Source organism: Aspergillus welwitschiae (genome assembly GCF_003344945.1).
Source record: "Aspergillus welwitschiae strain CBS 139.54b unplaced genomic scaffold BDQ94scaffold_1, whole genome shotgun sequence".
Lineage (NCBI taxonomy): Eukaryota > Fungi > Ascomycota > Eurotiomycetes > Eurotiales > Aspergillaceae > Aspergillus > Aspergillus welwitschiae.
The window spans coordinates 127,164-150,344 of record NW_020798695.1 but is presented as its reverse complement, the minus strand read 5'-3'; the positions used below and the strand labels follow the sequence as shown (position 1 = coordinate 150,344).

Here is a 23,181-nt window from a genome sequence, read left to right as displayed (position 1 = left end):
ATCGGGGGGAGAAGAAAAAGTTCCGGGGATCAAGTCAGTACCAGTTGGGTTTAAACGCTGGTGTGGCCCGTGCCGCTTTCGGGAAAGGCACCACCTCGTGGTACGCATTTCTACACTACAAGTGACTCTTTCTTTTAAAAGCAGGCAGCCCTGCTGTCCGTCATACAGGTCATATCATCTACAGCTGGCCCAGCTAATGCCAAGTAAGGCATCAATTCATGCTGCAGTTCTAGGTTGAATCTCTCTCCCGCCCCGGGGTGGGACACGTCATTTCTCAATGAGACCAACAGGATAGAAGTCACGGATCGCAACGCAACATTCTACCCAGTACCTTGATACACAGAACCCATCGCCATCATTGATCTGTGTCAGAGAGCAATCTACGAGGGTGCCTCGAGATTGGTAGCTCAGAAATCGTCGTCATCATCCTCAAAAGCCTCGTCCGGAATGTCTCTGACTGCTTCCAATGCTGCAGCCTTCTCCGAAACTCCTCGTCGAGCACCACTCACCGCCAGACGATCGGCGGCCTCATTCCCAGGGTGGGAGCTATGTCCCTTGACCCATTCGAACAAGGTCTTCACCTTCAGCTCATTGCGTTCTTCGATCTTCGACAGAATGGATTCAACCAAGTCCTTGTTGTCCACCGGCTTGTTGCCAGCGGTCATCCAGTTGTTGCGCCGCCACTTTGTAAACCACACCGTCACACAGTTGATCGCGTATTGGCTATCTGTAAATATGGTCACGTCCCGATGTCGTGGAGCTATGTCAAGCGCCCGGAGGATGGCCGTCAGCTCGGCACGCTGATTGGTCTGGCGACTACCTTTGAGGGGCTCGGAAACATTTCTGCTGGGAGAACAGGCGTCAGTATATGCCAAAGGCAAACCCTCCCAGGGAATAAAGAACACACGACAACGCTAAGGTGAGTGTCAGGGGGGGACAAACCGTGAGTCGCCAGGTCCAAAGTAAACCCCGACACCCGCTGAGGCAAGCGCTTTGCCATTTTTCAAAGAACTACCGTCCGTGTAGATGCGCAGCATCCCCGGTGGACCAGTAGATTTCATCTTGGTCGCGGTCTTCTGATCCTGTGATTTATAGACCACTTTCCCTGTTTTGGGATCCAACAATACGTTGGGGTCAAACCCATCCTCCGTTCCGGTCGGCAGAGGGCCAGTCCCCGCCTCAAAAGGTATACCCTGCGCATCCGCAGGGACCCCGTTCATCAGTCCCGGTGCACCGGCGAGCTTCTGCGATTCCGGGGTCTTTCCGAACGTAGCGCCAGATCCTTGCCCTTCCCTTGCAAACTCCTCTGCTTCCTCCCTTGTCGAGAATTTCTTGTAACGCGGTTTGGGAAATCCTTTAATCTGCTCCTGCGCCTTTGCCCAGTCCGTATAAACACCGGGTATTCGACCACGCTGGACACCGTAGAATCTCGTGGGTTCAGAATCCAAGGGGGTTCCGCCGCGCACAGCGGGGGCACGAGTCCCGGTAAGGAAGGCATTTGCTTCTTCGTAAGAAGGGAAGGCCTGGACTGAAAGAATAGGTCAGCTTCAGAAGACAGGATGCGGCCTATCCGCGGGTCACTTACAGACAGCTCCCTTGTACCCGGTGACCTGGGTCAGACAATCATGCCAATCATAGTAAACACCGGGCTGATAGCCAGCCTTCACGGCGTAGTATTTCGCCGCTGATGCGCGCTTGCGCTTCGTTCCGGCTACGGCTGAGGGAGATTTCGAAGTCGGAGATGCTTTCGTGGCGGGACCTGGAGTGGGAGAAGGGGTGGTGGTGGTGTCGTTCATGACGTCGTCCCCGCAATTCGGCGCGGTCGAGAGGAAGGTTTTGAGGAACGAGGAAGGCTGGGAAGGATAATTCGAATAGTGTCTCTTTGAATGATTTCTGTTGCGCGGATCAACTGAACGAGATCCAGGGGCCAGAGACCTTAGCCTGCAGCTCGAAATGGAACACCTCGGTCCCAGCTTCGAAGCTGTCAGGCAAAACCAAGTGAGACGCGTGATGGAAACAATCTACCGCTCTCTGACTTGACCCTATCACTTATGATTTACAGGATTGAAATCTGGACGATGGTGTTGAGAAAGGAGTTCAGACAAACGCGGGTCTAAAGTTTTGGTGGACGAGCGGGGGGGTGTGGCAGAGGTCAGAGAGGGAGGAGGGGGGGGGGGGGGGGGGTGGGTGTGGTCAACCCATCAAGCAAATCCCCGACCATTATGCGGCTGGATCCGATGCGCATTTCAATGGTGTTCCGGCTGACCTTGACGACAAGCTCACTTTCTCTGATGGCGCTCATTTGTTCTCAAATCTAGAAGCAACCTGAACACTGTCAGGTCTGTTAATCATCGATGGTCAACAGGGACAGGCCCTGGGTCGGATTGTGGACCCAACGGGGTTCAAGCATTCGGATTGAAGCATTGGTTCTAAATCGCTGAACAGTCTGGAGACTTTCCAGACGATGTTGAAGATGCATGAACAGAAGTCAGAGGACCCCTTTTTCCCCCTTCCCTTGTTCCAGTGGTAGTGGATTGCCTGATTGACTGGGTGGTCTTCCTCCTGCTGCTGGCTCTTTCATCACGTGACTTCTGAGTAGATCGGCTGGTCAGGAACTATGACGGATACACCATTGTCACAGTGACTGCATGAGACTATCATTCAGTATGCCTTAAAACTGTTATGCTGCATGCTTGTTGGGTGGTTTGCCGGGGTTCGAAGTACCATGTGATGAAGCAGTTGAGCGAATGCTGTGAACCATGAACTGCAGGTCTAATACTAGGACTTGATCACTGGATATATAAGTGCACTGACAGCCAGGCAGCTAAAGTCAAGATTTCCTACGTGGCTAGTAGAGAACTAACATGATGTAACTAAGTCCAATTGTAGTAGTACCACATAGAATAATCGGAGAGCTGCACCCGCACACCACTATATATAGGCCTTCATAATCGTGTGCGTTCCATTGGCACCGCAGTACTAAATCATAGTATTTCCAAGGCCATTTGTGCACATTTTTACTTCAGTTGACAACAACCGTTGAATCAGAACATTACAAAATACGGTCACCATGATCTTCTCGACTACAGAAAGCCAGAATGAACTTGTTCAATGATTACCTAATATTCTATTTCAATTTGTGATGAAAGTGTCAGCCTTCAATGTGTCCGTGGTTTCTCCATGCCAGCAATTGTCCAGGGCGCCATATCTACGATACATACCGGCTCACCGAGCATTACAAGCATGTCTCCGAACCCTGGTGGGAAATGAGACTACAATAAACTGTGCAGCAAGCTGTTTCCTGTCCACGTCATCCAGCCACGCATTGCCGTGTGGAGAGTTTTGGGTCCAGTGGGGTGAGTACACAGTACCCTGGCAGCTTTGGTTATCCATAGTGATCTACTGGAAGCTTTGATATAGATCGCAATCGCCATACAGATATTCAGCAGTTCGTAAAGTCCCTATGAAACTCATGCAGAAACGTAGCTGATCCTTTTACTTTAGAAAAAGAAAACGGAGAGTGAGCGAGAAACGACCTTTTTTATTAGTGCCGCTCCAGTTCGCCAAAGTATTTTTTGGAATGATCACATCTGCTCGTCTCAAGTTTGGCTCCGAGTGCAGCTCCTTAAGTTTGCATTCTGATCAATTCACCAAGGAGACACATGACCTGTTTCTTGTTTATCTTCGATCGCCTCATCTTCCCACCTCAACCCACCTCATTATACCAAATTGTCTGAGCGAAAAGGGATAATGAGACGCTATGTCCGTCCAATTGACCTAACCGAGTATCCACCATTCTCAAGCGACTACCTAAGCAAGTCTCTGGGCAAAGCATTCGAAAATAAAGTGATGAATGAGTCCGCGTTCCGAGGCTTGTTCACACCCACCAGGACTGACCGGACAAAGGACGCCGCTTGCTCGAAACCATGATATCCAAGCCTCGTTTGAGCTTAGAAGCCCCTCGTTGAATCCAGGCTCAAGCTATTGGAAGAAATATCCCTCTATCAAATAAGCAGGGTGGCTTTGCCGTTATTCCGACATATGATGCTGATGGCCCGTGTTAATCTCGGTGTAGTTCCCGGTTTCGTTTGCCGGCATTGTGAGAGAAAATACCGGCCATTTCCACTTTCTTCATCGTGAGACCCACCACCTCAGCCCTACTGAGTGCATTTCGTTGAAGACTTTGAACTAGCATCTCCGTATCTATTCCGATGACTAAGCATCTACATTTCATCCCAAGGATCCATCAGGACTGACTCGACGCCTAAGGGTTCTTGTTTCTCCACGCAGATCGGCAAACCCAGCAGAGGGCAAGATGACGCGTTGCCTGGGGTTAGACCGTTGCCAATCACCCCCGAAAGGGCCGAAGTTATCGCGTCCTACGGGACGCCGGCGGTTTCACGAGCCATGAACACCAGAAGACCTGCGGATTTTCCGACTTGGCATCCCGGAAGCTGTATACTCGGAACAGGCACGCTGGCTAGCAAAGACTGGTTAAGAGAGTAGCCATACGTAAGATACGTGGATAAATAGTACAAGAGATGTCCATCATGATCTAGAAATCTGAACTATTCTTTCCTTAGATAGGTCTCACTCGTTCCTTGCCTGCTTTCCCAGTGTTTCCTTCTGTGTCATTCCTTTTTCCATCGTTGCTCACTCTTTATGGTTTCTTTCAATATGAAAGCCCTCTCATTTATCGTGACTGCGGTCCTTCTGGGCCTCAGTGGTGCATCTTCGAACTCCAGCCAGGGGCTGTTGAAGTCAGATGGTGGTAAGCACTGAACACTCACCTGTACGCCTTTGCTGAGTCGGTCCGCTAATGTCGCACAGTGGCCCTGGGAGACTGGGACTCCGCTTACCAGAAGGCCTCTTCCTTCGTCGCAGGCCTGACCACTGATCAAAAGCTGGCTTTGATCACGGGCAGCAGCGTCAATTCCACTAATAGCAGCTTTAGTGCCCTTACTTTCCTTGATGGTGACATGGGTCTACAGGACTTCTTCTATGTCTCCGCTTTCAGCTTGTCTTCAGCGGTTGCCATGACCTGGGACCGCGACGCCATCTACGCACAGGGCAAAGCAGTCGGCTCTGAGTTTTACAAAAAGGGAATCCAAGTGGTCGCTGGCCCTACTTCTCAGCCATTGGGACGATCGCCCTGGGGTGGCCGTAACGTTGAGGGCTTTGGTCCCGACCCTTATCTCAATGGATTAGCTACTGGGTTAACAACAAGGGCCTACGTCGACGCTGGTGTTATCCCTGGTGCTAAGGTAAGTAGTAGTCCATAAATTCATTGGATAAACCTGTCATTTCACTAATTTTGAGCCGCATCACTTTACAGCACTTCCTCCTGTATGAACAAGAAACCAACCGGACCAGTACTGGCGGCGGCGGCGGCGGTATGCCCTCCAGTGGTGGAATGGGACCTGGATCGTCGAACACTTCATCCTTGGGTGCCCGGCCTACAGGATCAATGAACCGTCGTGCTGCCAGTTCTGGCTCCGAGTCGGACAGTGGCTCGGCACCTTACTCCTCCAATGCCGACGATAAGACCCTGCATGAGACTTATCTTTGGCCTTTCTATGACTCCGTCAAGCATGGCTTGGGTGCTGTGATGTGTGCAATGACTAAAGTCAATGGCACTATGAGTTGCGAGAACTCTGATTTATTGATGAAGCATCTGAAGACTGAGCTTGGCTTTCCGGGTTTGGTATGGCCCGATATGTTTGCCCAGAACAGTGCTTTGGAGTCTGCCGTCGGCGGCGAGGACTACGGTTCCAGTAGCATTTGGAGCACCTCCACCATGGAAAAGCTGCTATCCAATGGCTCCCTCAGTGAGGCCCGCTTGGATGACATGGCTATCCGCAATCTGATGGGCTACTACTATGTAAACCTGGACAATGGGCTCCAACCGGAGGAGCAAAGCGAAGATGCGTACGTGTACGTGAGAGGCAACCACTCTAAGCTGATTCGGGAGAACGGGGCGAAGTCGATGGCCCTGTTGAAGAACAAGAATGCTCTGCCATTGAAGAATCCTCGTGTGATGGGTGTGTTTGGTGCTCACGCTGGCCCTGTCATGGGAGGGCCAAACATGGCCCTGGATGTCGAGGGTTCCGGACCGACATACCAAGGTCATTTGGCCACTGGCACTGGGTCTGGCCAGGCCTCCTATCCTTACCTAGTGACACCTTATGTTTCACTGACTAACAAGGCCATTGAGGATGGTACCATGATACGGTGGGTGCTTAATGATACGTATTCCTCTTCGAGCACTTCCGGCTTGATCTCAGAGGGAACTGACAGCACCGCTGTGGACCCCTCGTTTACCAACTATGCCACGAACTCTGATGTCTGCCTCGTCTTTCTGAATGCTCTGTCTGGAGAAGGCGCTGATCGCACCGAGCTGTACAATGATGACCAAGATACCATGGTCAACACCGTCGCCGATAACTGCAACAACACAATCGTCATCATCAACACTGTCGGCCCGCGCCTGATGGACCATTGGATCGAACATGACAACGTTACTGCTGTCCTCTACGGATCCCTCTTAGGCCAGGAGTCTGGTAACTCCATTGTCGACGTTCTCTATGGAGACGTGAACCCTTCTGGCCGCCTCATTCACACGATCGCCAAAAACGAAAGTGACTACAACGTCAAAATCTGCTACACGGCGCAGTGTGACTTCACCGAAGGTAAACAGCTTTGACATATATCTCTTCCACATACCCTTTGCAAGTACTTATTCATATACCCTTCATAGGTGTCTATCTCGACTACCGTTACTTCGACGCCCACAACATCACCCCTAGATACCCCTTCGGTCACGGTCTCTCCTACACTACCTTCTCCTACTCCGACTTGAACATCGAGAAGCCTGCCACACTTTCCAAGTACCCCACTGGTGAGAAAGCTGTCGGAGGTAACAGCGACCTCTGGGATATTGTGGGAAGCGTCTCCGTGAAGGTCGCCAACACCGGCTCGCTCGACGGCGCCGAAGTCCCCCAGCTCTACCTCGGGTTCCCCACTGCTGCGCAGCAACCCGTTCGCCAACTCCGTGGCTTTGAACGCGTCGAGATCGCTTCCGGCAAGCAAAGCCAGGTTACCTTCAAGCTGCGCCGCCGTGATATCTCCTACTGGGATGTCCCGGCCCAGCAGTGGCTCGTTGCTTCGGGTGACTACAAGGTCCACGTGGGTGCAAGCTCTCGGGATCTGAAGCTGAATGGCACTTTTACTGTCCAGACTTCCTCTTAGATGTAAACTAGACATAGCAGGGAGGGAACTTTATAACATTTCTCGATAGACAGTGAATATTGTTGTCATTCCATACTCATTTTTTACTTCTTCTCCCTCTAATGATCAATAACAGCACCTTTCTAGCAAGTAACTTACAGGCGCCCGGAGAGGTGCGTAGAGAGGGTCGTGGGATGTTCCTGTCCCTGATGCTAACAACAGCTACCGTGGTAGCCGTTATGTTACATGATAACTGACTGACATTCAAATTATCCTAAAACGGCCACTTAAAAGAGCATCTTTCTAAAATACTCTAGCGTATTCACACCTAGATTCCTCAAGTTCAGCAACAAGCTTGATCATAGACCTACTACACATCGAATCATATCAATCCTGAAACCGCAAGATGCAACAGTTACTTCATTGAGTATGTCGTAAACTAAAGTAGTATACATGTGCAAATGAATACCTAGTATGGATACCTAATGCCTGTAAAACTATAGCCTGGCTCCTGGCTTTTCTGCCTCTGTGACCCAAAGCAACAGCTCATCTTTCCCGAACTCTTCCATGACTTCTACAGACAGATTCACGCGGACTTCCCAAGCGCTTTCACCTCTCTTTGGAGGATTCTTGTCAGGTAGAATCAGAGTCATCCCATCAATCCGACAGTCGATGGTATCAAAGTCCAGCAGGGGCCCCAGTTTCGTGCCCCAGTCGGAGGCAAAGATGTTGGCTTTTCGAAGGCTGGACATCGTGACCCCAGAAGGGGCACCACAAACTGTCGAGTCGCCATCACACTCTTCCACACGGCCTATGAGGCCGCGAATCTGCTCGTCATGAATAGAATTGCATTTGACTCGAGACATCAAGGCTAGCTTGAGCAGTGCATTTATTGTTTCTTCGTCCATTCGATTTCGTGTTACGAGGGTGGCTTCCTGTGGAGTAGGGATATCGTTCCAGTCACACTGGGTTTTTGCCAGCACGAGGCTATTTCCTAGGTAGCTCCTCGGGAGGGGAGGCTGTATTATTGAGCGGACCTCTATACACCTGGATAAAGAGGATACACGCGGCAAGTCTGACGAAAGCTCGGAAGCAACCCGACGACGAGCACGGGATACACAAAGCCATACTAGAGCAGTCACCACATCGTCACTTGAGATATTGTCAAGTTTGTACTGGCTATCAATTGGTGAATTTTCCTGTGACATTGAATGGCCCTTGGCAAACTCGTGGGCAAAATTGTCGCACGAATTTTTAAGACAATTCACTCTGTCTGTATGCATAGTATAACGGCGACAGATGACTGACTTGGACTGGTATTCATGCAGCCCATAATCGTAGCGAGTCTTGTGATATGCATCCTCGAGGTCATGGTTGCTGTTGGTGGTAGTTTTATTTATCCTCCGCCTTGTCTGCTCTTCTTTTTCGAGGTTCATCGGAAGACGCCCGGGAGCGGCGCTCTTTCGACCCGGTCCAGAGCAAAACCGAGACAGGGCGTGCAAAATTACGGTGACGCCTACTGAATCCATTACCTGATGATGCCACGCGAGGCATAAGATGAGTCCGTCTCGCATGACATTGGCCTGAAATCGCACAGCAGGTATTGGTTGAGAATTTGAGACTGTTGTCGGAATGTGTAGCATTTCATAATCGATGACCGGTGAGGCCAAAGCATCTGAAATGGTGTGTTGATGATGTTTGACATTCAACATGGGGCATTAGTAGAGGTCCGATGCTGTCGGTGGCTGCAACTCTAAAATGTTTCTTCTATCCTCCTTCTGCACTCGAGCAACATTGCCTGCCAAGAAGGGCCATTGGGATATCAAGCCCGACAGACCCGACTCTATCGCGACAACTGCCTCAGACGGCTGTTCAGGTCGAAAGGACATATAAGCGAATACATGATATGGAGGGAGCAAGTGGTCTAGAGGCGTGAGGGTATAAGGCTGGAACGAAGGGGTTTGGGCTTTGTCGGTCATTTTGATCTGTTGATAGGTCACGCTGACTTTCATGAAGGAACTGGTCCCTTACGAACATATAAATATCGCCGTGGCGTATAATGGACCAGAGAACTAATTTGTCGATGAGGACAACCAAGTTAAAGCTCATGAGCAATCGGTGACATCTCAAACTTTGACATCTATGGTTAGATTTTGTTTGTGGGTATAAACCGGTTTCTTCGGAGTTAGAGCTTGTAATAGCATTTAAACGACGACTGTTTTGTTTTGCCTACTGCCCAATAAATGGCTATGGCTTGTCGATCACCAGTTGATGGTAGTTTCGGTCTTGGAGTGTAACCCACAATGCTAGCAGCGCCCATGGTAGTGGTGAACTATGGTAAGCTTTCGTGTCGGGCAACGCTCCATTGAGATGTCAACCTGGATTTTATTGAGCTGTTGACCTGTATGCTGTTTGACCAAAGTTTAGATACAGCGTATGTAGAGATCTGATTCCATTGATAGATTTCCGATGCCATATACCTGGGCTGTCATCGTTGATCCCACTGCACTTCTTGAACGAGAGGTAGTTGCAATAGCTCATCCCACATTTTGATCAATCGAAATTGTGACTTCTTGGAAGTGACTAGTTCAAAGATCACTCACCCCACTACAAGGGGTTAATGCCCGGATGAGGAAGATTGGTCGTGGTTGTAGATGGTGGGGAATTCCACAAGATGTGAGACCTCGTTTCCCAAAAGAGACCCCGACACCATGACTCAGCATACAACCGCTGTTTAACCAAGTAGCCAGTAGCTACTTGAACAGCTCAAGAATCCCCAATTACACTGAATTGCAGGCAGCTTCGAGCTTAAGGAATCCCAAAGAAGAGCAAAATGTCCGATAAAGACCTCCTCACCACCATAACCAAAGAACTCGCCGGGACTCAGTATACTTCATCCTCTCTGATCCCACTAAGCGGGGGAACCGCCAACTTTGTCTATCGGGCTCAGCTCGACCAGCCGCTCCCAGATGGAACAAAATCCGTTATTGTGAAGCACACAGAGGCGTTTATTGCCCTGAATCGGGAATTTAAACTTCCCGCTGAACGCTGTGTCGGTATTCCCTTGTGCAAAGTCGGGACGTACGCAAGTACAAACATCGTATTGACATATGCCATATAGCTTTTCGAAGAATCCATCTTGAAGGCTCTCGACGGGTTTCCTAGCATACTGGACAGAAGCAAGCATTGCGAGACGAACCCTCAAGAAGTGTTAGTCAAAACGCCTCGTCTCTTCTCATTCAATCGCGAAACCTACACTGCTGTTCTAGAAGACCTCCCCGATTCTCTGGACCTTAAGTCCTTCTTAATTTCCACAGCTGCTTCCAACAACGTGACTCAAGAATGGGCATCTTCTATAGGCCGTGCACTAGGGAACTGGCTACGATCATTCCATCACTGGGCTGATAATGAGACCCAATCAGGGGTGGCGGCAGAGATGGACAAGAACCAGTATATGAGAGACTTGAAGTTTATGGTCAACTATGATGCCCTCGTGAACACAATTGATAAATACCCGACTGTACTGGGAGGCTCTCGGGATGTGTTTAGCAAGGTTCGGGAAATGACGGCTGCAGAGTTGAGTCAAAAGGACGGAAATGGTTTTGGAATAATCCATGGAGACTTTTGGTCGGGAAAGTACGTAGTTCTTTGCCTCGATACATCAAAAGGAGAAGCAAACTGATGCAATATAGTGTCCTCATCCCCAAGGTGGCCCTAGAGCAACCATATCACCTTCCCATATTCATCATCGACTGGGAACTTTGCCACTGCGGTGCTCGTGCCCTCGATCTAGGACAGATGTTTGCTGAGCTATACCTATTGAAGCATTTCAAGGACATCGATGCCGCGACGTGGATAATTCAAGGCTTCATGAAAGGATATCAGGGCCTGGACGATGAGACGGCCTTTCGGGTATTGATCCATGTTGGCGTCCATTTCATTGCCTGGGCACCCTTAATTCCTAATTGGGGTACCTCACAGCAGGTTGAAGATGCTGTTCGTCTGGGTAGAGATATCGTCACCAAGGCATGGGAAAAGGATAGGAGCTGGTTTGAAGGGGTATGGAAGTCACTGTTTCGAGATCAGTAGATCATTCAGAAGCTAAACTCTGTTCTCTATGTATACGATTAGCTGTGATATACTCTAGTAGGTTGAGATATAATTCACATAACTGGCCCCGCCCTTGCAACATAAGCCAAACTACCAAGGGCGGTTGACCGAGAGATTGTGCACAATGCTGGTGATTCAGTGACAGATTTCCCTTTTCTAAGAATAGACGCACCCTACCTTATTGGGTAGTTGGGTCAAACGGCGGGACCTTCTGCACTCCAACCTCAATGATTGTGCTTTTGAATCCTCCTAGCATCTCATCTTTAGACACTTATCACGTCACTGAACATTTACAAGCCATGGCTCCATCAGATAAGAAGAAGCGAAGCCATCTTAAATCGAAACCCTCGTCATCCAAGCGTCGCAAGACCGCAAAGGCAGGCCCTGAAGCACCTGGCCAGTCCGAGGAAGCTGACCCTCAATCGACCATCCCATCCCAAGCTCAGCCTACGAGCCCGGTACACTCATCGTCCAGCGACCTGTCGTACAAGATTTATGATGGCCTCGACCGCTATGGCGATCTTGAACCGTCCGGTATCATAGTCGATGTCGAGCTACCAGCTGATATCAAAGAGTATGCAGATAGCACGGTCTTGAGTATCAGTAGGCTCCGAAATGCTGAGCAGGGCGGAACAGAATCGTTTCAGGAGCAGATAGCTGAAGTCAACAGCAGACGCAGCATGCACCATGAATGGGTGGGGCTTATACACAAGGCCATTCTTCGCCTGAAATTAGAGAACAGCGTATCATTCACAACTGTGGAAGACAAAGGTATGTGACACAGAATATCCTAACGTTTGCATATTGTTAGCATCAGATCTGACCTCCCAAAAAGATTGGCACGCAGACATACAGCCCAAACTGCTGCAGAGTCCCGAAAACATATCTCGACCAGACATTTGTGTTGGGCTGCGTGAACTTCAGATACGAGAAGTTCTGTATCACAAATCTGACGATGCAGTTGCAGAGGAGTTCTGGAATAAGCTGAAAGTAGACGGTGGGGTGATCAGTGACCCATTTGCGAAGCCGCAGTATCTGCGATTTCCATTCTTCATTGTGGAAGTCCGGTCCGACACTGCTGGAGATGACCTACGCCAAACCCAGAATCGAGCTGCAGTTGGTGCTTCTCGCGCGCTTTGGATGCTTCAGATGCTCTCTGCAAATAGATGTGAGGTGAAAAGCGCTAAGCCCAAGAAGAGCTTTGATATCACCAATCTTCCGGTATTTTCATTTGTTTCGGATGGCGCAGCATTCCAACTCTGGGTCCATTATCGGAATATAGTTGGGGGAGAGAGCTTCGGCAAGATAGAATACTGTTCTGCACATCTGAAATCATGGCATGCAACAAGTGAAAAAGCCTGCTCCAAGATCCTGAAGAGCATTTACGCTATTCTAAGATGGGGAGTTGGTGAATATAAGATTAAGGTGGCCGAGGCGCTCAAGTCATTTATGTGATGGTACTTCTTCGACGATTGATCTTGCTGGTTAGTGTTTGTCCCATTTGCTTCGACTGCTCTACAAGAAAGGCGGCTGATCTCCCGGTCGTAGAACCTTCAATGCTGACTGGAGAGTATGTTTGGGCTCTGTAAGATGGCTATATCTCCCGTTCCTGGGCCACCATACTTGTTACTTGTCTGAGAATTGGAGTACGTTGGGTTGATATGGTTAAGGAGGTATTCAGCATCTCTTCTTTTTCTGGTTACTTACTGGACATTGGATTGGTCACTCTTAACGCTGGCTGTTTACTATTAACACAATGTCTCGTTTTTGGGTCGCTGAATATTTTCTCTTCCTTTATCAAAACTGGATATTATCATCGCTTTATCGTCAAAATATGAATAAATTTGCTACACTTGTTGATGGTCATTAGAAATTCAAGTTCTTATTAATTCATCAAGAAGATTACTGTTACGAGTCGCTTTGCAGTAGACGGGATATATACACTACGGACAGTCAAGTCAGACTTGCAACTAGTATCGATTACCACCATGTCTAATTTCTGTATGCAGGCTACATAGAACAGAGATGCTAGGATATAGACACCCAATCTTGGCGTAGCTCATTTCATAATTTGGCACGGTATGTGCTCCGGATACCTTCCAGCCCTGACGGTCCATCGTAGATTTGCTGTTCCGCAAAGCGAGTGTTGATCTGTTTTCCTGTCGGTTAGAAAAGACTAGGAGAAATGGAAGACAGATGAAGTGACACTTACATGCTGGGGTCCTAGATCTTCCACACGCTCAACACCAAGTAACCGCATGCATGTCTTGGTTTCGTCGGACAGAACTAAAATTTCTAGTAAGCAGACGTCCTTTCTGAATCTCGGATCCATATACGTACTCTGCAGGGTGCGCTTGACGCCCTCGACACCGCCGGCTCCTAAGCCCCACAACGCAGGACGTCCAATACCAACACCTCTTGCGCCCAGACAGAGGGCCTTGACAACGTCTGTGCCACGGCGGATACCGCCGTCAATCCATACTTCCAACTTATCAAAGACTTCCGGGCAATACTTTCGAATTTCGAGTAATGTGTGCACAGCTGGAGGAGCCGTGTCGAGAGCACGCCCACCATGGTTGGAAAGAATGATGCCCTTAACCTGGGGGGTGTGAAGAGATGCAATGTAAGCATCCTCGTGGGTCTGAAGACCCTTGAGGACAATGGGTAGATCGGTATGCTTAGCCAACCACGGAAGAGTCTCTTTCCATGTGAGGGTCGGATCGGTGCCTGCGAAAAGCTGACGTCCGACACCACCGCCTCCGTTGTTGATCTCGCCCGCAGACTTGTCTGCAGCTTTTGTGGCGCTCGGAACTGGTGCTGATGCGCCCACGGTGTTGCCACGCTCGTCGTCCTCTCTCTTTCCAGGCACAGGCGCATCTAGAGTGAGAACAATGAACTTGATCGCCTTGAGCTTGTTTATACGTGCCAGCATGGCCTCGCTCTTCTTCCGGTCTGTTTGTACATACAATTGCCATCCAAATACTTGGTCTGGCGCAGCGTCCTGAACGATCTGCTCTGGTGTCATTGAAGCGTTGTTGGAAATAATCTGCATGGCCCCGAAGCTGCGACAGGCCTCGGCAATGCCAGCTTCACCTGCTGGGTGACCCAAGCGAGCCATAGCTGCGGGGGAGACATAGATGGGCATGCCGATCTTGTTGCCCAGAGCTGTAGTATCCAGGTCACATCGCGTGCAGTCGATGAATACCCGTGGCCGCAGCAAGATGGACCGGTAAACTTCAGTATTGAAATGTTTCGTGATTTTGTCGTCAGATGCTGAGTAGTAGTAGGCCCAGGCTTTCTTGCTGACATTTTTGGTGGCCACTTGCTCGATATCATCCATGTTGAGTAGACTCTCCATCGGAGGCGGGCCTTCCTTCACCCCCGCATCTGAGGGTGGCTCCGCTTGTACTTTCGGCAGAGTGTCGGCATTTACCGTTCCTAGGAATGATTCGGGCTTCAGGTTCTCCTCTAGAATGCCTGGAGGATGAATAGGGTCATATTCCTCGGTGGCATCTTTTCCAGCAAGCTTAAGAATTATTTTGGCACCACCAGGGTGCTCTGAGAGAAAGTCGGTGACCTGATTGAATTGCAATATTTAGTTTCGGATAAGCAACAAAGAGATGTATGATTGGGTGAACATACATCGTAAACCTTTCCGTAGAGAATTACCCAGCAACTCTCTGGAGTGTTGTGTTTTGCGACTGAGGGTCTTCAGTCAGTTTCCAAGACTGTGACTCTATCCTGAGATGACAATTGCGCGCTGCATGGGGGACTTCCGGGGTATACTAACCTTCCGCCGCGTCGAATACCTTGCTCATCGTGCTATTCAAAGAGATGTCTGGATCGTAGCAATTGGTCCTGTGACAATTGTCGAAAGCGACCCGCGAGAGGGGGGAGAGACGAGGAGAAGTCAAGAATAGTTAAGAGAAAACGACGGTAGGAGATGAAGTGTTCGGAGCGGTGGCCTCGAGATGCCTCGCATTCAACTAACCCGGTTAAACCCACCCCATTTACGGCTCGGCCTGAACTCCGACGAGCAGTCAAAGTTGGGGGCGGCGATTGAATTCCGCCTGTTTTGGGAAATGTCGGTCGCCGACGGGGAATGCTTAGAGAAGGATGACCGGCCATTGGTGGACAATCCCGAGACCCTTGATGTCATGGCTCAAGGCTGTCTCCAGTTTTCTTTCGGAATATTATCTATATGCTCTTGAGCTTCATCTCTTTGATATGAGCAACCTATCTGCAGCTCCAGGATTGACCCCGGAAAGGAAGTCCTCCACGTAGCAAAGAGCTACAGCAGACGATGCAGCTTAACGCCAAGTTGAGCCATCAGGTGCCATGGTCGCGTGCTATTCCTCTTCCAGTGCAGCTAGACCACGTGAAAGACCAGGCTGCTTAGCTTAATCCCCTCATCATCCTTCGACTTGCCCAACGTCCATTTCAGAATTTTCATGTCGACTCGTCGTCTTTTAGAGCAGCATACGTCTTGGGGCCTAACTTCAGCCAAAACGGAAGTCACCCCGGTCCGCCTCTTATCTTCAGACGAGGAGCCAAACGGTCGCCTCTTCACTCCAGTATCCCGTCGATCGGAGGACTCGAGTCGTACCACTCAGATATTACATGACACGTCGTGATGTTCGAGGTGCGTTGGCTGACTGGAACATACCACACGGCTTACTCTTCCTACAATGAGATTTGCATCTATAATGGTGTCTCCGTACTGACTGGCACCAGCGTCGCGCCGCGGACCGTTACCGGCTGCGAATGCACCGTGCCCGCACAGTCGCGCTAACTTCGGATGAGATTGTCGAAGTACGGGCAGCGCAGCGGACTTTCGAAGGCGCCTACATCCGTACGGCTTTATCCCAATTCTCCTTTGCCCTAGTGGTATTGAAGATCTTCACCAGCGAGTTCTATAGCACTGGTGCGCTTTTCGCCATCTACGGCACGGGCGTGCTTATCATCGGACTCTTCCGTCGCCAACAAGGCAACCGGCAATTCTTTTCCGAGATAGGGGAAGATGGCATTCGTCACAAGTTCAGAACTAGTGGAAATGCCGTGGTGGTCTTGACGGCCCTTAGCATTGCCGCCTACGCGACCCTTATCGCGCTGACCGTGAGGCTGGACAAATAGGCGGTCACGCCTCGCCAAGACACTCTAGGCAATATGCCTACAACCTCACTGCGTACCTGCCAAGTGCCAAGTATATGCAGAATGCGACGGGCTCATTCCCAGGTTTCCTTCCTCGCTTCCTGCTCAAATGCAGTCGAGAGACGTAGCACGCGGGTGTGTCGAGCCGACTTCCGCAGACATCAAGCCATAGACTTCCCAGCGCAAAGTTGAGCAGTGGTCAGACAGGGATAACCTTGCCTTACGACCAAGACATTTCCTGCTCGGGCATGTGGGACTCGTAGTTCATGACGAGATGCAGCATTACAGCTTTTAGCCACCTTCCCTGTCCAGTATCATGATGTTGTCTATGCTCAAGTCATTGTTTGCAATGCTCTTAGCTCATTATACGGTCGCTTGTTTCGCGGATACGGGAAATTATTACGAATCTAGTCTCGGTTCCCGACCTATGTTTGTGGTGGCGCTACTGACGATGCAGGACGGTCTGAAGTGAGCTGGGGACGGGTGTCGAATCGTCGGGTTGGTCCTGCAGTTCTCCTTGCAACATGTCCGGAAGGAAATCCTTTCTGTACATTACCTTCTTGTGTTGTTAATTTGTCTCTTGTCGTATTCAATTACTCATGGTCCTATTCATACTTCTATTCACGACCTCTTGCCAACTTCACCAGCTCTCATGTAGCCCTCCAATATAAAAGCTGCAGTATCCTCCGTATCCAACTCCCCCCATTGCTAAACTCCGATTACTCTAGATACGAGACAATTTAGTAGCCAACTCGAATAGGTACAGTGGATGGCCAAAACATCAGAGCCAATAAAGACCTAATCAAGAAGCTTTTCTATCCGAACAAACGTATCCTTGGTTATCGTATCACTAGGAAAGGGCGAGGACCACTCCTCAATCAGTACCTCATCCATTAGAAGGGATATAGTACCGAGTATAATCAATGATTCAAGAGGAACCTCGACGTTCCTGTATTGATTGGGCACCTCCAAGATAAAAGAAAGGCCGAATGGAGAATGAAGGAGCTACAATAGAACAAACATTCGATGTATAATGTTAGATCCATACGTACTACGCACGATCCCACTGACGCAGAAGTTGAAACCATACATCAAAGACACAACTGTAACACTGGCACAGCTATCACTCCGGAATGTTGACATAACCACAGATGGCGCACCATTGCGAGCCACACAACACTATAAATAATTAGATGCTAGAGAGCAGATATGAACCGCAAGCTATCAACATACTGTGCAGCAAGTGGAAAAGTCCCTTGGGATACAATTAACTGAGCCTATCCTGATCGAGAGATATCCCTTTAATATCAAGGCCTCTCCGAAGCAAACCCTTGGTATCGAAATATTTTATACAACGATAATACTGCCTGTGCTACAGATCTACTCTGGAAGAGATACGACCTAAATAATAGGCTGAACCAAATCAGGATATTTCCCTCGTTATTCACGTTGCGAGAGTTTGCCCCCATTATTGTTACCATTATCTGTGCGAATTGAAGCTCCCTGAAAGACTAGCATGTCAGCTGCAGAACATGGAAATCATTTGGCTGCCTATAGAGTAGCCTAAAGGCAATGGTATGCAACCAACTCAGTGCCGTGGATAGCATAGTTAGTAAATGTACTACTACGGAACCTGAAATGAAAGATACCGTGTGACCTGTCAATATCTTATACTTTATGCCCAACTTGCACAGAGGAAATCAAGTCACGCTACTATCGACTTATATTCTGCGATAGGTGGCAGTATACCCCATGGAATCACAGGAGATCGATTGTTATCCGGTTGCGTGTTGACGAATAGTATGTGGAGTGACATGCAATAGGCGATGATACAGGAGTGCAAGGAAGGTTTGATCAGAATACGGGACAGGCTATGGGGGGCATAATTCTTTCAGAAGGCCTTGATATAAAGTTCGGCGACTTCAAGTCTTGTGTCTTGTATGAGGCCTATAATATCGACTACCGGACTCAATAATACGAACAGCTGCCGGTTCTCCTCTTGCAGCTGGGGAATTTCATGCTCCTTGGGCTCCGTTGCATAAGATAAGAGATACTCTTAGGAAATGGAGAGGGTCGTTTCAGACGGCTGATTGGTTAATAGTCAAGGGCATATGGAAGTATGATAGGACATGGATTATATTTAGTAGCTTACATAAAAATATTATAATATCTACACACGATAACTGAAGAAATAGCTAATATGTATACTACTTTTCGGCAAGCAACAGCACAGGATACTTTTCATGTTTTGACTTGATCTTTGGATAACAAAGAGTGCTAAGTACTAGCTATACTTGAAGCGAAGGGGTATGAGACACATCGTGTAGCAATATTGTAGCTCAACTTCTGATAGTACTATGTAGTTGTTCGAATGCCCAGCGGATGCTGTTATTTGTCGCTTTGTTTGGTCAGATCGGGACAAGGAACTGCATGTCCTGCAGACATCCAGCTTGAGAAGTAGATCGAACTACAATCTGGTGAATATTACACTGAGTCGGCAGATATAGCCGGCCACTAGTATTGCTCGCATCTTTGCTGAAAGGATCAGTATATAGAGAGAGTTTGAATCGATTAAAAGTGATACGCCGAACTTGAGAGAAAAGGTGCAACTTGGAGGTTTACATGGAGAACTTTAGGGCAGACAAGTAGCCGTAATACGAGGCAGGAAACCGGCAAGACTGGCCATGCTGCAACGGAGGTGACCGGATCTGTTCGGTGCAGGATAATGTAGATGAAACTTGGAAGGATTGTCTACTCACCTTGTTGACAATAAGACATCTGACACACCCTTACCTTGGCCAAGCATTCTAGATCTTCTCGGTAACTATCATCACTTATCTACGAGATTAGTGTGGAATTCAGAGGAGTTGGATTTACTTTCGATGGTAATTTGATTAGCTTTTAGCTCTAAGATCGACAATGCAGATTGACTAGCGGGCCCGACATTCTACAGCAGTAGATACTACATAGTTGAAACCGGATCTACCGAAGTAGTTTTGCTCCTAACTATATACTTTTGGTACATAGCCTGCATTGTAAGTAGCGAGGTACCTCTTAGCGAGAAGCATAGTGGATATGATTTGACATCATGGGGTGGCCATGGATGTTGATCAATCCGCGGAAAAGTCTCCACCGTTTGTCATGAACGAGTGGGCGGGAGTGACTTCATCAGCAACGACCGTGACCCTCTTATATGCCCGGTCGCAGTTGGAATCTCTTTGACCTCCCAAGACCCTCACTCAACCAGATGATAAGAATCATCCAACCAAATTAGTCTTTACCACCTCGTGCAATAATCCTGGCCTATAACTTCATCTGCTAGCTCACTCGCCTTGCGATTTTGCCTTCGGAAGACCCGGAAAAGGAGCTTTGCATTGCATGGTTCCGCCGCCCTGGAAAGAGTGTTGCGTGCCGTGACTTGCCCCCGTTCTGCGGGATTCTGCCAGTGTCTATCCAGCTAAGAAGACGCGGTCGTGCAGTTGCTACCGCGTGGTGGTATAAAATTCACGACCGCGACTGTAGGCCTCTCTTAAAAGAGTAGGACTGCATTCACGGAAAGAGCGAGCAAAGTGACGAGTGTGTGCCGAACAAGTGAATTTGAAGTGACGTTTGGTTGAGAGCGCGGATTTGACTCATCCCGCCCGCCTCACAGCGCGACGACCAACACAACAACATCTTCCCCCTCACTCTTTTTTTCTCCATCCTTCTCCAAATCCTAGCTAAACCCCCTCGATCATCGCCTCCGTGAGCAGACTGTGGTTGACCCGGTTGAGGTCGCTGCCAGCATTAGATCGGAGGTGATTCTCACTGTTGTCATCATCTCATTGGCTCTCTCTTGCCCCGTTGTTCACCTATCGATTCATCTTTGCATCCCGGCTGCATCCCTGCGCCACTCGCGGGGATGTCTCAACACACCGATATTGCACGATCCGCCATCATGACGTGCGCGTCGGCTCCCGATCACCAACGCACCAGTGCTCCAGGAAAACCAAATGGACCGATTCCTCACTCGGGAACTGGGAAGGACGCTAATCTTATGCCTCCCCCGAAATCACTGGTCGGACGAGCGCTAGGCAACGAACTGCATTCCGATTCCCACAAGGGATCGCAGGTGCCCAAGGATGGTGTCGGGTTTGCCCTAACAGACACTCCGATTTCTACCGCACCCTCGTCTCCACCTTTGTATGTTCTCCCGCCTTTTCCTTGCTCCTGTTGGTCCGTTTCTTTTTCGTCTGCTGTCTAGATCTGTTTCGGGGCGTTTTGCTCTCGAACTCTAGATCGTGAAAGCCCTTTTTCCTTTCTTTTTTCTTAAAAAAAGATTTTAGTTTATTATGTTCTTCCCCGGAATGATCGACGGCTGTCAATTCGGGTTATATTGGCCCGGCTGATGACCCGGTCTTCCCCGCTCGTTCCTTCATACTTCCTTTTCTCCGAGTTCATCCTTTTAGTTCTGGGGTTGTTGGGCCATGTGTCTAGCTGCCCAGGAGTCGTCTCCCTATTTGTCATTTGCGCAGCTGTTTCTGGACACAGTCAGGAACAGAGTTTGTGGCGTTGCAAGCTAACTAGCTATCCACAATAGTACTGCCAATACTACTCCGTCTACCCCGGGTCGGATTCGTGCCACTACCCTTGATATCCCAGGTCTCACCAAGTCGAAGGTCTCTCCCGATGGACGTATTGCTCAACGTGATGTGGGCTCGAAATTGGTTATTGTCATGGTCGGCCTCCCCGCTCGAGGAAAAAGTTATGTCACCAAGAAGCTGGCCCGTTACCTTAACTGGTTGCAGCACGATACGGAGATCTTCAACGTAGGAGAACGTCGTCGTGTGGCCGCCGGAAAGTCTCCAGCTACCGATGGAAGACGTCCGAGTCACAGAGCCAGTACCATTCATAGCGAACTCGTCGACTCAGTGCGTCGGCTCAGTGTCAGCGTTGGCACCATGAATCAGCCGTCGAAGAAGAGTGACCTTGCGGCCGAAGCAGCAGCGAATGCCTCGGAGAGCGCTGTGACCTCGCCCCCTGAACATGAAGGCAGCGTCCCGCCTTTCGATGGCAGCCTCCCGCCTCCCGCTGTCCCTACCAAAATTCTGGTCAACGGGAAGGAAGAGGATCCTTCGGAGAGCACTATCGTCCCACCCATGCATGCGTCCCCGGCCGAACAGGATGCCATACGCGAGGCATCTCCCGAGCCCATCGACCAGTCAGCCAATTTCTTCGACCCTAAGAATCAGCTGGCCGTGAAGCTGCGAGAGCAGGTGGCCTTGGACACATTGGATGAACTTCTGGATTACATTCTCGATGAGGGCGGAAGTGTCGGCATTCTTGACGCCACCAACAGCACCATGGAGCGCCGCAAAGCAATTGTCGATCATATCCGCAACCGTGCTGGTCCCGAGCTCAACATCTTGTTCCTTGAAAGCAGCTGCGTGGACGCGGAATTGCTGGAAGCCAACATGCGTCTGAAGCTGTCGGGCCCCGACTACAAATATCAGGACCCTGTCAAGGCCCTCGCAGACTTCAAACGACGTGTGGCCCTCTATGAAAAGTCCTATGTTCCTCTCGGCGAGTATGAGGAGAAGCACAGCATGGCGTACATCCAGATGATTGATGTTGGACGCAAGATCGTTTCTCATCAGACTCATGGCTTCCTTTCGTCGCAGGTCGTCTATTATCTGCTCAACTTTAACCTCTCCCCGCGTCAAATCTGGATTACCAGACACGGTGAAAGTAAGGATAACCAGCTGGGCCGCATTGGTGGCGACTCTGAATTGAGTGAGAATGGCCATCGCTATGCAAAGGCGCTGAACCGTTTCATCGACCATCAGAAGCAGCAGTGGGAGTTGGTTCAGAGGCAGAAGGAAATGCTGCAGCATTTGCCCCCTCGTGCTGGCGATAGCACTCCTCCCAACCCATCGTACATTCCCCGCGACCGGCCTCGCAACTTCTGTGTTTGGTCGTCGATGATGCAACGTTCCGTGCAAACCGTCGACTACTTCAACGAGGATGAGTATGATGTCAAGCAGATGAAGATGCTTGATGAGCTCTATGCTGGCGAGATGGAGGGAATGACTTATGACGAAATTCGCGAGAAGTTCCCTGAGGAGTATGCGGCGCGTCGGAAGAACAAGCTCTATTACCGCTACCCTGGCCCTGGAGGCGAAGGGTATCTGGATGTGATCAATCGGCTTCGCGCCGTGATCATTGAGGTGGAGCGGACGACCGACCATGTTCTGCTGGTCACTCACCGGTCGGTCGCCCGCGTCCTACTGGCGTACTTCCGTGGCCTGAAGCGCGATGAGGTTGCTTCCTTGGATGTGCCTCTGGGAATGCTTTATATGTTGGAGCCCAAGCCGTACGGTGTTGAATTCAAGGCGTACCGTTACAATACCGATACGGACTGGTTCGACTACATTCCCGACTTCAAGTTGCAGCAGACTGCCCAGTACTAGACACCGCTATTTCCTGGCACCGGTGCAACGACGAAATGGCCGGTCTAGCACTATCAGTGACATTTCTGCTTTCTTCAAAAGATGCCTTCTATGAGCAATGACTCTTGACGACGTTTCTTACAACTTTGCTATTCTCTTCTGCTTTTCCTTGGGTGTTATGGAGCCTTTTGCTGGACTGGTTGCCGGCTGTTGCTTCCCCCCATTCCCTTTCGCATACGTGTATTATCCCGGGAGACGTCCAGTT

General features: G+C 49.6%; 9 protein-coding genes across 9 annotated transcripts; 6 read left to right on the top strand and 3 right to left on the bottom strand.

Moving 5' to 3' along the window:
* The first annotated feature begins 342 nt into the window (after positions 1 to 342).
* Positions 343 to 865, top strand: BDQ94DRAFT_804 (uncharacterized protein). The gene has a single exon (XM_026776586.1). The coding sequence runs from the start codon at positions 448 to 450 to the stop codon at positions 802 to 804; it is 357 nt and encodes a 118-aa protein (XP_026632034.1). The 5' UTR covers positions 343 to 447; the 3' UTR covers positions 805 to 865.
* Positions 866 to 2,168, bottom strand: BDQ94DRAFT_803 (RNA-DNA hybrid ribonuclease). The gene is made up of 2 exons (XM_026776584.1): positions 1,586 to 2,168; positions 866 to 1,528 (listed from the first exon to the last, which is right to left on the bottom strand). Exons 1-2 carry the CDS (start codon positions 1,794 to 1,796, stop codon positions 927 to 929), a joined length of 813 nt encoding a protein of 270 aa, XP_026632033.1. The 5' UTR covers positions 1,797 to 2,168; the 3' UTR covers positions 866 to 926.
* Positions 2,169 to 4,677: 2,509 nt separating this feature from the next.
* On the top strand, positions 4,678 to 7,266 carry BDQ94DRAFT_176773 (glycoside hydrolase superfamily; the record flags this gene model as incomplete). The annotated part of the gene is made up of 4 exons (XM_026772754.1): positions 4,678 to 4,771; positions 4,831 to 5,264; positions 5,336 to 6,689; positions 6,758 to 7,266. The coding sequence occupies 4 exons, from the start codon at positions 4,678 to 4,680 to the stop codon at positions 7,246 to 7,248; spliced, it is 2,373 nt and encodes a 790-aa protein (XP_026632032.1). The 3' UTR covers positions 7,249 to 7,266.
* A 416-nt stretch (positions 7,267 to 7,682) lies between these two features.
* Positions 7,683 to 9,206, bottom strand: BDQ94DRAFT_176771 (transferase; the record flags this gene model as incomplete). Its single annotated transcript, XM_026772753.1, has 2 exons — positions 7,683 to 8,902; positions 9,065 to 9,206. The coding sequence occupies 2 exons, from the start codon at positions 9,204 to 9,206 to the stop codon at positions 7,725 to 7,727; spliced, it is 1,320 nt and encodes a 439-aa protein (XP_026632031.1). The 3' UTR covers positions 7,683 to 7,724.
* Positions 9,207 to 9,983: 777 nt separating this feature from the next.
* On the top strand, positions 9,984 to 11,540 carry BDQ94DRAFT_132173 (uncharacterized protein). Its single transcript, XM_026764005.1, has 3 exons — positions 9,984 to 10,279; positions 10,349 to 10,863; positions 10,920 to 11,540. The coding sequence occupies exons 1-3, from the start codon at positions 10,061 to 10,063 to the stop codon at positions 11,314 to 11,316; spliced, it is 1,131 nt and encodes a 376-aa protein (XP_026632030.1). The 5' UTR covers positions 9,984 to 10,060; the 3' UTR covers positions 11,317 to 11,540.
* Positions 11,541 to 11,636: 96 nt separating this feature from the next.
* Positions 11,637 to 12,792, top strand: BDQ94DRAFT_164800 (uncharacterized protein; the record flags this gene model as incomplete). Its single annotated transcript, XM_026770122.1, has 2 exons — positions 11,637 to 12,108; positions 12,173 to 12,792. 2 exons carry the CDS (start codon positions 11,637 to 11,639, stop codon positions 12,790 to 12,792), a joined length of 1,092 nt encoding a protein of 363 aa, XP_026632029.1.
* A 459-nt stretch (positions 12,793 to 13,251) lies between these two features.
* On the bottom strand, positions 13,252 to 15,462 carry BDQ94DRAFT_132172 (FMN-dependent alpha-hydroxy acid dehydrogenase). The gene is made up of 5 exons (XM_026764004.1): positions 15,128 to 15,462; positions 14,980 to 15,038; positions 13,678 to 14,914; positions 13,550 to 13,623; positions 13,252 to 13,488 (listed from the first exon to the last, which is right to left on the bottom strand). Exons 1-5 carry the CDS (start codon positions 15,153 to 15,155, stop codon positions 13,402 to 13,404), a joined length of 1,485 nt encoding a protein of 494 aa, XP_026632028.1. The 5' UTR covers positions 15,156 to 15,462; the 3' UTR covers positions 13,252 to 13,401.
* On the top strand, positions 15,463 to 17,100 carry BDQ94DRAFT_132170 (uncharacterized protein). Its single transcript, XM_026764003.1, has 2 exons — positions 15,463 to 15,979; positions 16,072 to 17,100. Exons 1-2 carry the CDS (start codon positions 15,971 to 15,973, stop codon positions 16,468 to 16,470), a joined length of 408 nt encoding a protein of 135 aa, XP_026632027.1. The 5' UTR covers positions 15,463 to 15,970; the 3' UTR covers positions 16,471 to 17,100.
* Positions 17,101 to 19,886: 2,786 nt separating this feature from the next.
* Positions 19,887 to 23,129, top strand: BDQ94DRAFT_727 (6-phosphofructo-2-kinase PFK26). Its single transcript, XM_026776404.1, has 2 exons — positions 19,887 to 20,670; positions 21,068 to 23,129. Exons 1-2 carry the CDS (start codon positions 20,390 to 20,392, stop codon positions 22,935 to 22,937), a joined length of 2,151 nt encoding a protein of 716 aa, XP_026632026.1. The 5' UTR covers positions 19,887 to 20,389; the 3' UTR covers positions 22,938 to 23,129.
* Positions 23,130 to 23,181: the final 52 nt, after the last annotated feature.

What these genes read in the sequence shown, in the direction of transcription:
- BDQ94DRAFT_804 (XM_026776586.1), top strand. Translation starts at nt 448, where the DNA reads ATGTCTCTGACTGCTTCCAATGCTGCAGCCTTCTCCGAAACTCCTCGT.
- BDQ94DRAFT_132172 (XM_026764004.1), bottom strand. Translation starts at nt 15,155, where the DNA reads ATGAGCAAGGTATTCGACGCGGCGGAAG. An exon ending in GGTATTCGACGCGGCGGAAG is followed by an intron (nt 15,039 to 15,127) that starts GTTAGTATACCC and finishes GAAGACCCTCAG; the next exon opens with TCGCAAAACACAACACTCCA. An exon ending in CGTCAAGCGCACCCTGCAGA is followed by an intron (nt 13,624 to 13,677) that starts GTACGTATATGG and finishes TAGAAATTTTAG; the next exon opens with TTCTGTCCGACGAAACCAAG.
- BDQ94DRAFT_803 (XM_026776584.1), bottom strand. Translation starts at nt 1,796, where the DNA reads ATGAACGACACCACCACCACCCCTTCTCCCACTCCAGGTCCCGCCACG. An exon ending in CGGGTACAAGGGAGCTGTCT is followed by an intron (nt 1,529 to 1,585) that starts GTAAGTGACCCG and finishes CTATTCTTTCAG; the next exon opens with TCCAGGCCTTCCCTTCTTAC.
- BDQ94DRAFT_132173 (XM_026764005.1), top strand. Translation starts at nt 10,061, where the DNA reads ATGTCCGATAAAGACCTCCTCACCACCATAACCAAAGAACTCGCCGGG. An exon ending in AACTTCCCGCTGAACGCTGT is followed by an intron (nt 10,280 to 10,348) that starts GTCGGTATTCCC and finishes TATGCCATATAG; the next exon opens with CTTTTCGAAGAATCCATCTT. An exon ending in GGAGACTTTTGGTCGGGAAA is followed by an intron (nt 10,864 to 10,919) that starts GTACGTAGTTCT and finishes GATGCAATATAG; the next exon opens with TGTCCTCATCCCCAAGGTGG.
- BDQ94DRAFT_727 (XM_026776404.1), top strand. Translation starts at nt 20,390, where the DNA reads ATGTCTCAACACACCGATATTGCACGATCCGCCATCATGACGTGCGCG. An exon ending in GCACCCTCGTCTCCACCTTT is followed by an intron (nt 20,671 to 21,067) that starts GTATGTTCTCCC and finishes TATCCACAATAG; the next exon opens with TACTGCCAATACTACTCCGT.